At 48.9% G+C, this 15,255-nt stretch overlaps 1 protein-coding gene and 1 long non-coding RNA gene across 6 annotated transcripts; one reads left to right on the top strand and one right to left on the bottom strand.

Moving 5' to 3' along the window:
* Positions 1-1,780: 1,780 nt before the first annotated feature.
* Positions 1,781-13,570, bottom strand: Zscan25 (zinc finger and SCAN domain containing 25). Of its 5 annotated transcripts, none has more exons than NM_001384205.1 (6): positions 13,394-13,550; positions 10,237-10,669; positions 7,512-7,713; positions 6,622-6,713; positions 5,604-5,727; positions 1,781-3,691 (listed from the first exon to the last, which is right to left on the bottom strand). In NM_001384205.1, exons 4-6 carry the CDS (start codon positions 6,652-6,654, stop codon positions 2,862-2,864), a joined length of 987 nt encoding a protein of 328 aa, NP_001371134.1. In that variant the 5' UTR covers positions 6,655-6,713; positions 7,512-7,713; positions 10,237-10,669; positions 13,394-13,550; the 3' UTR covers positions 1,781-2,861. The 5 variants fall into 5 exon arrangements, with proteins under 5 accessions (NP_001371134.1, NP_001074900.1, NP_001371136.1 ...); NM_001081431.2 differs by having other exon boundaries at positions 10,241-10,669; NM_001384207.1 differs by having other exon boundaries at positions 10,237-10,642.
* Positions 12,972-14,515, top strand: Gm38740. The gene is made up of 2 exons (XR_868692.2): positions 12,972-13,632; positions 14,435-14,515. It is a non-coding gene; the product is annotated as a predicted gene, 38740 (long non-coding RNA).
* Positions 14,516-15,255: the final 740 nt, after the last annotated feature.

Genomic DNA, 15,255 nt, shown 5'->3' with positions numbered 1-15,255 from the left:
GAGTAGGCATCAGGTCTGCTGTAGTTAGAGGTCATTGTGAGCCACTCACCATGGAGCTGGGACCCAAACTGCCTGTGAGCAGCTCCTCCTGTGACTGCCCCAGAGTAACTGACTGTGACCTGGAGCTATGAGCTAAAATAAATCCTTTTTCCCTTAAGGTTTTTTTTTTTTTTTTTTTTTTTTTTTTTTTTTTTTTCCTGGTCAAGTCATTTGAGCACAGAAACAGAAATGAAACTAGAATGGCTGGTATTCAGGTCCCTGAATGTCTCAGATGACAAGAGTCCAAAATCAGTATTGTAAGATGGGTGGTAAATATAACTCAGGGCAAGAAGCTGACAGGGCTTAAACCCCAACCTTAATCCCAGCACTTGGGGAGCAAAGGTGGGTAGATCTCTGAGATAGAGGCAAGTCTGGGCTACATAGTAAGACCCTATCTTAAAAATACAACAAACAAATGAAAACCCCTCAGACTTAGAGGAATCTGAAGATCAAGTTCATTCACTAAGATGTGACTCCTACAAGCTCAGGGATTTCTTTAAAATGTTATTTACATGTACGCATGTCTCTCCCTGGGTATGCATTTGTGTGCAGAGGAAAGAAGAGCGTGTCTGATCCCCTAGAGCTGGAGTTACAGAAGTTTTAAGTCATTCGGTGTGGGAGCAGGGAATCAAACTCAGGTCTTCTGCAAGAACAATGTCCAGTCATAATGGCCGAACTCTCCAGCCTGCAACACTTTTTGCTCATGTTCATATTTATAAGAGGTTTGTGTATAGGTGAGTGAAGGTGACCAAAGGGGCCAGAAGACAGAAGCCTAGAAGAGTGTGTCAGATCCCCTGGAGGTGCAGTTACAACCTGGTGTGAGCTGCCACCACCTAACCTGTGGGAAGCCACATGTGCCTTTGCACAGTGGCACTGACTACTGCTGGCCACCATGCATAAGTTTGGACAAAAAACCAATGTGTACATATGCAGTAAAGTTTTTTGCAAAGACACTGCCTGGCTCGGGCATGATAATGAGGCTTTGGGAGTATAACCAATCAGATGTGAGACATGCAAATAAGGTATGATAATGAGGCTCTGTGAGGTACAAAGAGAGTAGCCAATCAGATGAGGAACATGCAAATGAGGCTTAGTGCATAACCAATCCGGGTGTGAGACACGCCTCTCCTAGGCCTATATAAGCAGCACCAGTTCTGGGCTCGGGGTCTCTTCGCCTCTGCAATCAAGCTCTCCCAATAAACGTGTGCAGAAGGATCCTGTTGCAGCGTCGTTACTGCTGGAACAGAAACTCTCTTAACCACTAAGCTGTCTTCCCAGCCCTAAGCCCAGGGACAGTCCCTGTTTGATTCACTGGTTCGTCTGCCTTAAGCTTACAGAGCTCCTAGCACACAGTGGGATCTCAATAAACCGAGGATGAATGAGATGAGAATAAAGGTTAGCCAGGCCTGGTGGTGCAGATGTGGAGTTCCAGCCACTCCACAGGATGAAGCAGGAGGGTTCAAGGCCTGAGTGGGCCAAAACGCAACTCCAAGGCCAGCCTGAGCAAAATATCAAGACCTTGCCTCAAAATAAACATTTTTGTGGGGGAAAGGATAGAGCTGGGAATAAAACTCCCATAACATGACTTAGGCCATAGGTTCAAGAGCCTGTGCCCACCCACACACATCCTCACTCTTTCCCTCAGAGGTAGTACATACACTAAAGTTCCGTTAAATATAGAGGATTCATATTAGTTTCTCTTTCAGGTTAATTCACCAGGAATTTACAGGAAAGTTACTAATTGTCTTAAAATATTTTCACGTTTATTCAGTGATCAGTAGCAAAATATTAATTTCCTAGTGGCTGTGGTTAGTGCAAGGAATAATGAGATGGGAAGGCTTTACAGATGAGAGTAGAATGTTCCAGTCCATGACAATAAGGCTGCCAAGAAAGTGACATAAACGAGGCTTTATGAGAGAAGTCCCCTCCTGAGGTGGAGAGTATGTGAGGGCCCACACAGGACAGGCTGGCCCAGGACGGAGTGTGCAGAAGTTCTGGTGTGGCACTTGCAACAACACGTGCTTTGGGATACTTACAAGCTCTGTTCCAGCTTTGCTCACACACTCCACGGTATCATTGGTTCCATTCCCAAGGCATTCTGAGAGCCAGGAGCACAGTAGATGTTTAATAAATATTTGTAAATGAAAGACAGCTGGAGGGAGGGTTGCCTGGGCTAATGATCTCACAGACAAGAAGAGCTTCAAGGCTGGGAACATCCCTCAGTCAGTAGAGTACCTCACCTAGCATGCACAAACCCTGGATTTCATCTCCAACATAACATAAACCAGGCATGGTGGCACATTCCTGCAATCACAGCACTGGGACGGTGGAAACAGGAGAATCAGGCGTTCAAGATCATCTTTAGCTACACAGGTAGTCTGAAACAAGCTTAGATAATATGAGACCTTAGCTCAAAAAAAAAGAGAAAAAACGGAAAAGGGAGAGAGAGGGAAGGAAGAAGGGAGAGAGGGAGGGAGGGAGGGGGGAGGGAGGGGGAGGGAGGGGGAGGGAGGGGAAAGAAAGAAGAAAACAAGCTTCAAGCTGCCTATTTGCAATAAAATTCTGCCTTTTCCTCTAAACTTGCTCAGGAGGTGGGTTCACATCCCCACTGTGGGAGGAAGGATAAGAAAACCTGAAGCTCAGGATAGTGTTTCCCTGTAAGAGGTGAGGGAAACTGTGGGCCTTCTGCCAGCTTCCCCTACATACTCCAGGCTCTGCCCTCCTCCTACTTGAGCACGTTCTGCTGTCCCTCACTGGGCACTGCCCAGACCACTCGGTGCAACACAAGTCGCTCCTATGGCAGAGCTGTTCCCTTAGTAGGCTCACTGCACCGGAGGCTCCTGGCGATGCTGGGTCTTCTGATGACGGTTGAGGATGGACCTCTGGTTGAAGCTGCGGCCGCAGGCTGGGCAGTGATAGGGCTTCTCACCAGTGTGGATCCTCTGGTGTCGCACCAGTCGCTCCCCCTTGCTGAAGCGCTTGCCGCACACCTGGCAGCCATAGGGCTTCTCCCCAGTATGGGCACGCCGGTGCACTGCCAGGTTGGCGTTCCGGCTGAAACTCTTGCCACACTCGCAGGTGTAGGGCTTCTCCCCTGTGTGCGTCCTGCGATGCACCAGCAGATGCTGCCTCCGGCTGAAGCCCTTCCAGCAGTCTGAGCACTTGTAGGGCTTCTCCCCAGTGTGGCTACGCTGGTGCACCTCCAGGTGATGCCTCTGGCTGAAGGTCTTCCAGCACTCGCCACACACATAGGGCCTCTTGCCCAGGTGGGTCCTCTGATGCTTGGTGAGGTATTCCCTCAGGGTGAAACCTTTCCCACACTCCACACAGCCAAAGGATTTTTCTTCTTCATGGGTCCGCTGGTGCCTAACAAGGTTGGAGCTCCGACTAAAGCCTTTTCCACACTCAGGGCACTGGAAAGGCTTCCAGAAAGAATTGTGGGTGTTGAGGGTGTCAGGCAGGGGTACCCCATGCTGAGGAGCAGGAAGCCCAGGCAGACTGGTCCCAGAGCTCCCAGGCTCCTGCTCACAGGTGCCCCCTGGTCCAGGAATCTGGATGTCGGCTTCTCCAAAGCCATCGGAAGTCAACCCAACAAATGCTCTCTTCAGGTCTTCCTGCTGGGGCTTAGCCTCCTTCTCCTTGCTCCCAGCACCTGTGTGACAAAGCAGGTTAACACTGTGGTGATGTCCCATCACACCTCCAATTGCTGCTCTTCATGCCCAGAAACCAGGCACCACCCCAGTCTGTACCTGTTTCTCTGCCAGCTCTGGGACAGTGGTTCTCAACCTTCCTACTGCTGTGCCCTTTAACCCAGTTCCTAATGTATGGTGACCCCTAGCCACAAACTTATTTCATTGATCCTTCAGAACTGTAATTTTGCTGTTACAAATCGTAATGTAAATAAATATCTGATATGAAGGATATCTGATTCTCAACTTCAAACCCACAAGTTGAGGACCACCACTCTAGAGCACTGTCTGACCTTATAGCCCCTAATTCTCTCCCACTTGCAGATGTGAGCAAGCCTAACTCCTTCCACAGGCATGGAGGCAGGTAGAACCAAAGTCCTCTTATTAACCCTTACCCAGGGCTTCCTGCATGTCAGGGACCATGTGAACTAGGTTAGGCTAGGAGGCACAATATAAACTTACCACCACATCCCCAAAACCTTCATAAAACAGAAAGTGACTTCTTTCTGGGGATCTGAAAGACCTATCGGCTGCTATCTCTCCTCTCAAGACCTTCAGGCTGCCTATGGTTATGATACGACCTACACTTCACTAGTATGCTATCTATGGCTCCTTTAATGCCACCCCCCCCCCCTCTAAAGGTGCACTCTCCCACTGGGACACTGTGGTCCTGCTAGCAGAGCATGTCTGAAAACCAGCTCCTCTCTTTCTATCACTGGCCACCTAAGGAACTTGTTGTCCTAGGACTTTGCCTACAAATGCATCCCTTTATCTTGGTGGTGGTGGTGGGATCTTGGCTTTTAGGAATAGAGTCTCACTCTGTAAACCAGGCTGCCCTCAGACTCATGCAATCCTGAATGAGGCCTATATAATCATACCCAGCTTCTTAGTATGTCCCATCAATGGCGCCTCTTCTTTTCCTTTGGTTAACAACCTCAACACCTTTGACTTCCATGAGCCCTGAACGCTGACCTTTCTTTACTCTCACCACCTCCCTGTCCTGATGCTGAACGGCATGACAGATTTTCATACCATCCCACTGAATGTCCTGCTAATTCAGACTTTTACTTCCTTCAAAATCTAACTCAGTAGGGCTGGAGAGATGGCTCAGTGGTTAAGAGCACTTGTGCAACCACCAGACCTGAGTTCAGATCCCGGCATGCACAGATCAAGCCTAGTGTGGTCTCACGCATGACTTTAACACCAGCACTGTGGGTGGTGGAGACAGAAAGATCACTAGGACTGTCAGAGAGCTCCTGCCTCAAAGGAATGAGGCCAAGTGACAAAGGGAAATGCCTGATACCCTCTTCTTTCCTCTGGGCGTGAGCACAGATGTGTGCAGCCATATATGTGTGTGCACAGACAACACACATACACAAATGCAACTTGGTGATTTCTATCCAGATCATCTCCTTACTAACCCTCTGACATCATCAGTCAGCCCTCACTCACTCTACCTACAGTTGTCCACACACGTGCAGGCACACACGTGCAGGCACACTGCATTCTCCCATCCAGCACAGCCACACTCCCACCCTGTCCCAAAGCAAAGCTGCTCCTTCGGGCCTGCATGCAGGGATGCCCAGATCCACACTCCTCTTCTGCTCCTTCCTTTCTCTGCAGCCCTCCATGCCCTTCAGCCATGGGCACACAGCCACTGCCTTGGCATCAACAACCTGCCTGTCACCGCCAGTCACCGCCTTGTGTTTGCTTGCTCCATCCTACTTCCTGTGGTTAGGCCATGTACAAACCAAGCCAGCTTCTCCAAGACTCCACATGCCCACCCTGTTCTGTCAGCAGCACCACGGCTAGGGCAAGACTCTTAAGCTGCAGCTACCAAACTCCTCTCCCTCACCTTGGCCAGCAAAGTCTTACCTGGAAGGACCCCACAATCCTGTGAGTCCACGTATTCTCCAAAGCAGTCAATCTGAGCTGGGGCTACATGCCTCCATTCCTCCTCAGGAAAACCCAAAGTCATGTCTTTAAATGGCCCCAGACCCTGAAACAACAGGAGATTGCTGTCAAGAAAGAGCCCTGGGAGCTAGAGATGGCTCAGCCACTAAGAGCACTCACCACTCTTGTAGAGGACCCATGTTCAGCTCCCACCACACACACACACACACACACACACACACACACACACACACACACACACAGGGCAGCTAATAACTGCCTATAACTCCAGTTCCAGGGGATCCAATGCCATTGTCTGGATAATTGAGTGCACCAGGCAAACATGTGGTACACATACATACATACATGCAGACAAAACATTCATACACATAAAAAATAAAAATAAATTAAAAGAAAAAAGTAAGAATCCTAGGGTTGGTGAAATGGCTCAGTTAAAGGACTAAACTACTTGCTGCTAAGCCAGATGACCCCAGTGCAATCCCTAGAAACAAAATGGTATAAGGAGAGAACTAACTCCAGCCAACTGTCCTCTGACCTCTGCGAGAGCACTGTGGAATACCCCACCTCACATACACTAAATACATTTTCAAAGCAAGGTGGGATAATCTACCAGTAGCATCAAAGAGAGGCTCAGGCAAAGCAAAGACAGAAGGAACTGGACCCTGGATGAGCTGGGAGCACAACTGCCATCTCCCAACAGCTTTAACGCAGGTGACTGACATGCTCAGACCATGAGACTATGGTTCTGCTAGCCCCCACCACCTCAGCATCCAAATGTCACCTGCACTCCCTCCTCAAGCCCCACCTTTAGGCTGTAGGTAAAGCCTGACAATCCAGGCTCTATTCCCCAGAACACACATAAAGGCAGAAGCAGAGAAACAATCACACAGAGCTGCCCTGACTCCCACATATGCAGTGGCTGAACACATGCAAATCCAAAATAAATAAATAAAATCTCCAAACAGGTATGTCAGCTCACCTGGGACGTGGCTGCAAGGAATCCAGCAGCCATCTCTTGGTCTCTGGCACTCACAGAGGGAAGCCCTGGACCCACATGAAGAATGGGCAATGCTGGGCGGAAACAAAACCCACAGAGGGATCAGGGCAGTTGTCTGGCAGCTCAAAGGCACCCCACTCAGACACACCACCTTAGGACCCACAGACCACAGAGAAATACATCAGTACCACAGTGACCCACAGCCAGGAGTTCTGCCTAAGACTGTCCCAGCCCTGTCCCCTCAGAGTTAGGCACACTCCTGAGTCTCTCATAATGACAGTTCTCGTTCTCTTAGGCACACTCCTGAGTCTCTCATAATGACAGTTCTCGTTCTCGCTCTCTCTCTCTCTCTCTCTCTCTCTCTCTCTGGTGGGTGTGGTTTGTTTTCCCATTTAATAGATAAATCTCCCTATCACCAGCACAGTGCCTAGAGGCTCTAGAAGGATGTGAGGAGAAGGAAGAAGAAATGATAGGAGAACACGGTTCTAGACATACCCCAGAAAACTGGTCAAGGTGTAAGAAAGAAAAAAAAAAAAAAATAGCTGGGTGTGGTGGCGCATACCTTTAATCCCAGCACTCAGGAGGCAGAGACAGGAGGATTTCTGAGTTCGAGGCCAGCCTGGTCTACAAAGTGAGTTCCAGGACAACCAGGGCTATACAGAGAAACCCTGTCTCGAAAAATAAAAACAAAAACAAACAAACAAACAAACAAAAACCTTCATCTGCTTTCTACTGGGGCAGAGGAGGTAGCCCATAAAACTCAGAATTGATTGCATCTTGCCCATAACTACTTAGCCCAGCAGTGAGTTTCTGAAAGAATGGTGGGTGGAAGAGACCCACATCTTCACACATCTTCATTCTCTGAGTCTTACCTTGTTCCTGGAAGGCCTGTGTCCCATCTCCAGGGCCCTGGCTCAGCTGTTCTGTGGTGCTTGGGCCTAGGCTCTGAACTCCTTCCCCCTGGGGTATCCCCCACTCAGGTTTGACTTCTACCGGCCCCAGGTGGATGCCTGATTGCCACGATGCTCCGCCAAGGGCTGTGACCAGCTGCTCTCCCTGGGCATGGCATGGAACCTAAGGAGAATCCCCATACCAATTAGAATGAGACCTGCTGGAGGCTATTAAAAAGAGAGCTGAATGAAAACTGAAAAGAAAGCAAGGCTGGGGGTGGGACTCAGTTGGTAGAGCGCTTGCCTAGCATGCATGAAGCCCTGGAGCCCTGGGTTCCAGCCCAGTGCCACGTAAACCCAGTGTGGTGGTCCAAGCCTGTAATCCTAGCACCCAGTAGGGGCAGCAGGATCTTTCGGAGTTCAAAACCAGCCTGGCCTAATTAGTGAGCTACTGTCCAAGCAGGACTACAATAGTAGATCCCCTTTCCAAAAAAAGGATAGAAAAAGGAAGACAGGGAGAGAAAGGGAGGGAGGAGAGAAGAAGGAAAAGCTAAGCTTGCTCTCTCTCTTTTTTTTTTTAAGATGTATTTATTTTATATATATGAGTACACGGTAGCAGTCTTCAGACACACCAGAAGAGGGCGTTAGATCCTATTACAGATGGTTGTGAGCCACCATGTGGTTGCTGGGATTTGAACTCAGGACCTCTGGAAGAGCAGTCAGAGCTCTTAACCACTGAGCCATCTCTCCAGCCCATTAAGCTCTCCCTTTACAAGGCCCTGAGCAACTTTTGTACCAGTCCATGCCATGGGACAACCATCCCTCCACCAGCCTCAACATCTCCAAGTCCAGTGAACAGTATCCCAGGGTTCTTTAGCAACTCACTGCTGGAAAGCACCTTCAGTTACAGAAGCCCAAAGTAAAAGCCGCAAACCCCAAAATGAACTAGCTAATGAGAAATAGCTGCTCCACAGAAAGTGGGATTTTGCTGCCAGTTTCATATTTAAGGGCTAAAGAGATAGCTCAGTGTTAAGAGCACTGGTTGCTCTTTCAGAGGTCCCTGGCTCAATTCCCAGCACCCAGATGGCAGTTAATAACTACCTATAACTCCAGTTCCAGGGGCTCTGGACTCCAGAGGCACTGTATACACATACTACACAGATCTACATACAGGCAAAACACCCATACACATCATTTTTTAAGAAATTAAAAAGATTTTTTTTTCTTTGTTAAGAGACAAATCTTGTCTGTGTAGTCCTGGCTGTTCCAAAACTCAGTCTGTAGACCATGCTGGCCTCTAACTCAGAGATCAGTCTGCCTTTACAAACTCCTAAGCGCTGAGATTAAAGGCGTGCGCCACCATTTTGTAGCTTTAAAAAAAAATTAGAATGTCTGTTTGTTTGTTGTTTTTTCGAGACAGGGTTTCTCTGTGTAGCTCTGGCTGTCCTGGAACTCACTGTGTAGACCAGGGTGGCCTCGAACTCAGAAATCCGCCTGCCTCTGCCTCCCAAGTGCTGGGATTAAAGGTGTCTTTTTTTGTATGTGCGCATGTATGCACTACCTATGCATGCTGCATGCATGTTCACATCCGCGTGGGTGCACATGCATGCACATGTCGCGCACAATGTGTGAAGCCAGTGTGTTCCCTATTGGTCTGCACCTTGTATATTTAGGCAAGGCCTGTCCTGGCATTTCTAACTGGCTGACTTCACCCAGCTGTCTAGGCAGCTCCCTCAGCGGATGCCAACTCAGCTTCCGGAGTGCTGGGATTACAGGTGGACCACGCACCCACCCCCACCCGGTGTTTACACGGGGACTGGGAAACCAAACTCTAGTTCTCATGCGTCTCACCCACTGAACTAGCTCCCCAGCCCTAAAAATACATGTCTTTGATACACCCCACTCTGCTCCTCAACTCCTTTCTGCAACCGCTGAAGCCACAAACTGCTTCTGCCTAAGTGGAGGTCCCTAAGGGTAAGTAAGGAACAGCCTGGTTGCGCCTGACTCCCAGCAGCCTCTGGCAGAAGCACGCATTTTTAGCCTCTTCCCCAAGAGCCTGCAGCGCTTATAGGGGGCCTGGAGACAAGCACGACTGCCTTCACTGGATTTGCAGCGCACTCCAGGTCCCCGATGCCCAAACCACAGTATCAGGCTTTGCTGCCCAGAGACATCGTTCCTAGAGATGGCTTTCTTTAACTTAAGTGTGTATATGGTGGGTGTGAGAGTGTGTGTTTATGCAGGTGTGTGTGCATGTGAGTACATGTGAGTACATGTGAGTACATGTGCCACTGAGCATGTGAGGAAGTCAGAGGACAACTTCCAGTGTTGGTTCTCATCTTCCACCTTATGGTGACCACACTGCTGAGTATGCCTGGCTCCCTGGCCGGCAAGTTTCCAGGGCTCTCCTCTCTCTGCCGCTGGTCTCACTGCTGGGACCACACGTGCATACTACCTTATGTGCCCTGTCTATAGGTCCTGGAGATTTAATCCCAAAGCCTCATGCTTGTACAGGAAGTGCTTACCCACTGAGCCTCTCCTCAACTCCTGAATCTTCTTGCTAAAATGCAGCTACTCTCCAGGAAAGGACCTCTGGGAACTGGGGGACAATGGAGGAGGTCCCATGTCTCATCTATTCCCACCACTTTCTTAACCTCTTCATCTCTGATTCCCACACCAACCGAGGAAGGCCTGGACACCCTCTTCTCACCCACCGCCTTGGCCTCCGTGCTCCCCATCAGCTCCTCCACCATGGCCACCAGAGCCTTGCCGCTGTCTGGGCTGTGTTCCCGGATCCAGGTGTAGAACTCTCGGGGCAGGATGGTGAGGAACTGCTCCAGCACCAGCAGCTCCAGGATCTGCTCTTTGGTGTGCAGCTCCGGCCTCAGCCACCGGCGACAGAGCTCTTGGAGCTCCCTGAGGGCTTCCTGGGGACCAGCAGCCTCTTGGTAGCGGAACTGCCGAAACCTCAACCGAAATGCCTCGGGACTCGAGTCCTCCCCTCCCCTGCCCCATGGCAGCTCCTTCTCCAGTTTGACCACTGGAGCACCCATCTGCTGCTGAGGATCTCCTGCCATCTCCAGACGCTCTTTCAGCATCTTCAAGCTCCGGCAAGGCTGAGGATGACAACAAGGGTGACCCGTCTGAGAAGAGAAGATGCACGGAAGGTCAGCCCATCCATTTCCGGGTCTACACCAGTGACTGTCTGAGAATTCTGACATCTATCATGAAAACCCTATCAACTGGCTTGGGCTTAGATCAGTCAGGGTGGTGACAGTAGAGCAGACAAAATCAAGACAAATTTTTAAGGTTGAAACCAACAAATACACTAGTGGCTTGACTATGACAGTGTCCTCAGGGTAAATACCATGCCATACAGGTTACTGCACTGCTCTTGATTGCCCATCGTAACGAGATGGTAAAACCCTGCAGAAGACACAATACATTTGGACACAGGAAAAAAAAAAAAATCAAGCTGGAGTTGACCTGGCATTTCCTCCATGTTAACTGGTTTTCATAGTGCTGGAAGGCGCTGCACAGGCCACTGGAGGAGAAAAGCCATCACTTTTGGGTACTTCCCAGCAGTGACACTTGTGTGCTCCAGTAAGGAATGGCCTGACAGACAAGACATGCCCACGGAGGGAATTCATACCTGGGATTGTAAACCTGCTCAAAAGCCCATAGCCAGGGAGATTATGAGCCTAAGGGAGAACCTACTACTGCGGTATTTCTAAAACAGACATGATGTCAAGCCACCTTCTAAATATTTATGTCTACACCTATAGATTGGTGCTGCTCTCAGCCTTGGCCAGGGAAGCCTCTGTCTACTTGCAGCTAATGCAGAGACTCAAAACTGGTCAAAGTGCTGAGAATGAGTGATTGTTGAGAGCTCAGCCCTTAATGGGACATCTGTTATCAACACCCCACACAAAGCAAAGGCTCGGGAAACATAGTGCAAGGGGGGACAGAAAGAACCCAGGAGTCAGAAGATGGCAAAAAGAGTTCAGTGAGATGCTATCTTCTGGACACGGCACAGCCATGGCACTTGTGAACTGACTGCAGCCACGCCATTTACACAAGACCCACATAGGATCAACCAGTAAAATCAGCCCTCAGACCAAGAAAAAAGAGGTCGTGAAAATGGGAGGAGATGTTTGAGTGTCCCTTGGAGGGGTGTGAGAGGAGAGTTAGGGCATATATACTCAAGACATAGCATATGCATGTACAAAAATGTCAGACACTGGAAGCTGGAAGAACAGGAAAGGAAAAGAGGATGGAGGGAGGAGAAAGGGAAGAAGGAATGACAGAAAGGAAGCAAATATTACACCAGAAGAAAAAGAGGCGGCAATGCAAACCGTAAAATCAGTCTCGTTTACTTCCAGGGCAGGCAGGCTGTCAAAACAGGCCCCAAGCCCATAGGAAAAAAAAGAGACAGAAAGAATATGCAGGCAGCTATAGCTGACTCCCTCCCAAAACATTGGGGTCTAAAAAGAAAGGTGAGGCTGGAGAGACAGCTCAGCAATTAAAGAGCACTTGCTGTCCTTGCAGAGGACCCAGGTTCACTTCCCAGCACACACATGGTGCTTCACCATGTGTGTGCTTACAGACTGGAGTCTGTAACTCCAGTTCCAGAAAATCTATTGCATCTTCTGGACTCCAGGCATACAGTACACAGACATACATGCAGTAAGGAAAAAAAAAAAAAAAAAACTCATCACATAAAAATAAAAATATGGGCTGAAGAGATGGCTCAGCAGGTAAGAGCACTGACTGCTCTTCCAGAGGTCCTGAGTTCAAATCCCAGCAGCCACATGGTGGCTCACAACCATCTGTAATTAGATCTGATACCCTCTTCTGGCGTGTCTAAAGACAGCTACAGTGTACTTATATATAGTAAATAAACAAATTTAAAAAAAAAAGTTGTGGGCCACTATACTCAGCTATATACATATACGTACACATACACACACACACACACACACACATATATTATACACATGTACGTACACACACACACACATATACATATATCAAAAAAAAAAGGACGAAAGAAAAAGTTGAGTGTACTGGTGCACACCTTTAATTTCAACATTGGGAATAAGAGGCAGGCCGATCTCTATGGGTTTGAAGCCAACCTGCTCTACATTGTGAGTTCCAGGGCAGTCAGAGATACATAGTGAAAACCTGTCTAGAAAAAAAGAAAGATGTAACAGGCCTGTCGTTAGTGGCCTGAGAGGCCAAGGCAGGAGGATGGCGAGATCCAAGCCAACCTGGGTACGATGAAACTGGAAAAGAGGGAGAGCAGAAGAGGATGGAAGGAGGAAAGAGAAAGGGAGGAAAGAATGACAGGTGAGTAGCAAACATAACACCCTAGGAAAAAGAGGCTGCGATGCAGACCGTAAAAAAAAAAAAAAAAACCAGAATCAGTCTTGTTTACTTCCGGGGCAGGCGGGCTGACAAAACAGGCCCCAAGCCCAAAGCAGTAAGGCGCTGTGCTCATTAGCGCAACTAGGGTGCGGCAGGCCACGTCCTTATGTTACATATGGTATTTCTCTGTCCGCCTGTGAAACTGATTCCTCATCTTTCCACCTCTAACACTCATCGTTCTGCTTCATCCAGCTTTCTCGAACGTCCCTGCTACTGTCTAGCTCGGTCCGCCAGTGCCCTGGGGCAAGCGGCCCCCGTGGATCTTCCAGGCCTCTGGCAGACAGAAGGCGCCGCGTGGCTATTCTTCCCATCCCTGTCTTGCATCTGCGTCTAAAAACGCTTAGCGTCCCTTTTCGGAGTCCCAGGGTCAAGGTCTTCCTGCGGGTCCTGGACACCTTAGGCCCCCAGCCTGGCCCGACCGCGACCCGCATGGATCTTACCTGAGATCACCGCTGTGCGTGGAGCCTACGACCCCTGGCCCGCTGCTGCCCCGCCGAGCAGCAGCTTGCTCCGTCCAGCCCCGCCCCGACCCGGCCTGCCCGGGGCCTTGACTGCGCGCTTAGCACCTGCCCAGGCCTGCGCGGACCGGAAGTGGGTGGCGGATGCTGTCAAGCAGGTGCCCTATGGAAAGGGCTGACGTCCGGTTCCTCTCTAGGAAGCTCGGAGGTCCGAGAAGGAGGTATGTCTCTATGGTCGGTCATGGCCACTCCAGGTTCCCATCTCCTGGCTCTATTGCACTTCCATATATATATGGAATAAATAAATAAATATATATTTATTTATTTATTTATTCCATATATATATATTTTAATGAGTCTCTACAAAAAGTAGTTTTTCTGCCCTAGTCTGAGAGATGGATTAGTCTATGTGTAGAAACATAAATATTTTAACATTTGTCTAGGTTTATTTAGTGTGTGTCAGAGGACAACCTGTGGAGTGGGTTCTCTCCTTCCACCACATAGGTCCCAGGAATAGAACTCACACATCGGGCTTGGGGGCATGCACTTTGACCCAATGAGCCATCGCACTGTCCCCAAACATAAATATTTAGAAGGCAATTGGACAATATGTTCTTTTAAGAAAGGTAATAGTTTTAACTGTACCTTGACAATCTAGGATCATCTAGGAAGAGTCTTTTTTTTTTGGGGGGGGGGGGGTCGAGACATGGTTTCTCTGTGTAGCCCTGGCTGTCCTGGAACTCACTCTGTAGACCAGGCTGGCCTCGAACTCAGAAATGCGCCTGCCTCTGCCTCCCGAGTGCTGGAATTAAAGGTGTGTGCCACCACGCCCGACTGGAAGAGTCTTAATAAAGTGTTAGACAATCCCTCCGGGACAGGGTGGCCTGTGGGCATGATGCAGGAAGAGCCAGTCTACTATGGGTGGGTTTGGGTCTTGGACTGTATAAGAAGGGAGATAAACAGTAAGCATACAGATACTAATTCATTTCTCCCTGCTTTTGACTGTGGATACGATGTGACCAGCTTCTTCAAGTTTCTGCTGCCTTGACACCCCTACAATGAGGACTGTAATCTGGAATTGTGAGCCAAAATAAACGGTCTCCCCAAAGCTGTTTCTGCTTGTTTCTTGGTATGTTTGCTTGCTTGCTTGCTTGCTTGCTTGTTTTGTTTGAGACAAGGTCTCTCTATGTAGTTCTGGCTGTTCAGAAACTTGCTGTATAGGTCAGGTTGGCCTTGAACTCAGAGAGATCTGCCTCTGCTTCCCAAATGCTGGGATTAAAATACTGTCAGTACCATGCCTGCCTAATGACTGTATGCTTTTAACTTTCTCATTTTAGTGTACTAACTATTGCAGAATTCCTACAAAACACATGTATACTGGCTTCTCTGGGAAAACAAAGAAACATCTTGTGATAGGAGGGTTGTTTTAGAGCAGCTGACATTTTAGTTAGGCTTAGACATGATTTCCTCTTTCAGGGAAAGACAGGAAACGGTGTTGGAACTAGAGACTGGTGCTCAGGCCAAATATGGTAGTGCATATCATTACTATTAGCACCAAGGAGGCAGAGGCAGGCAGATCCCTATGAGTTCCAGGCCAGCCTGCTCTACAGAGTTCTGGAACAGCCAAAGCTACATAGTAAGACCCAAAATGAAGTAAATTTTTCATTTTGCTTTGGTTTGGGTTTTTGCTCTGCATTTGTTTGTTTGTTTGTTTGTTTGTTTGTTTGTTTTGAAACAAGATTTCTCTGTGTAGCCCTGGATGTTCTGGTTCACTCTGTAGACCAGGCTGGCCTCGAACTCAGAGACCTGCCTGCCTCTGCCTCCTGAGTTAGCCCTGAGGGGTT

The sequence above is a fragment of the Mus musculus genome, chromosome 5, assembly GCF_000001635.26.
Source record: "Mus musculus strain C57BL/6J chromosome 5, GRCm38.p6 C57BL/6J".
Classification (NCBI taxonomy): Eukaryota; Metazoa; Chordata; class Mammalia; order Rodentia; family Muridae; genus Mus; species Mus musculus.
Note: the sequence above shows the minus strand (reverse complement) of the source record. Positions and strands in the feature narration are given on the sequence as shown.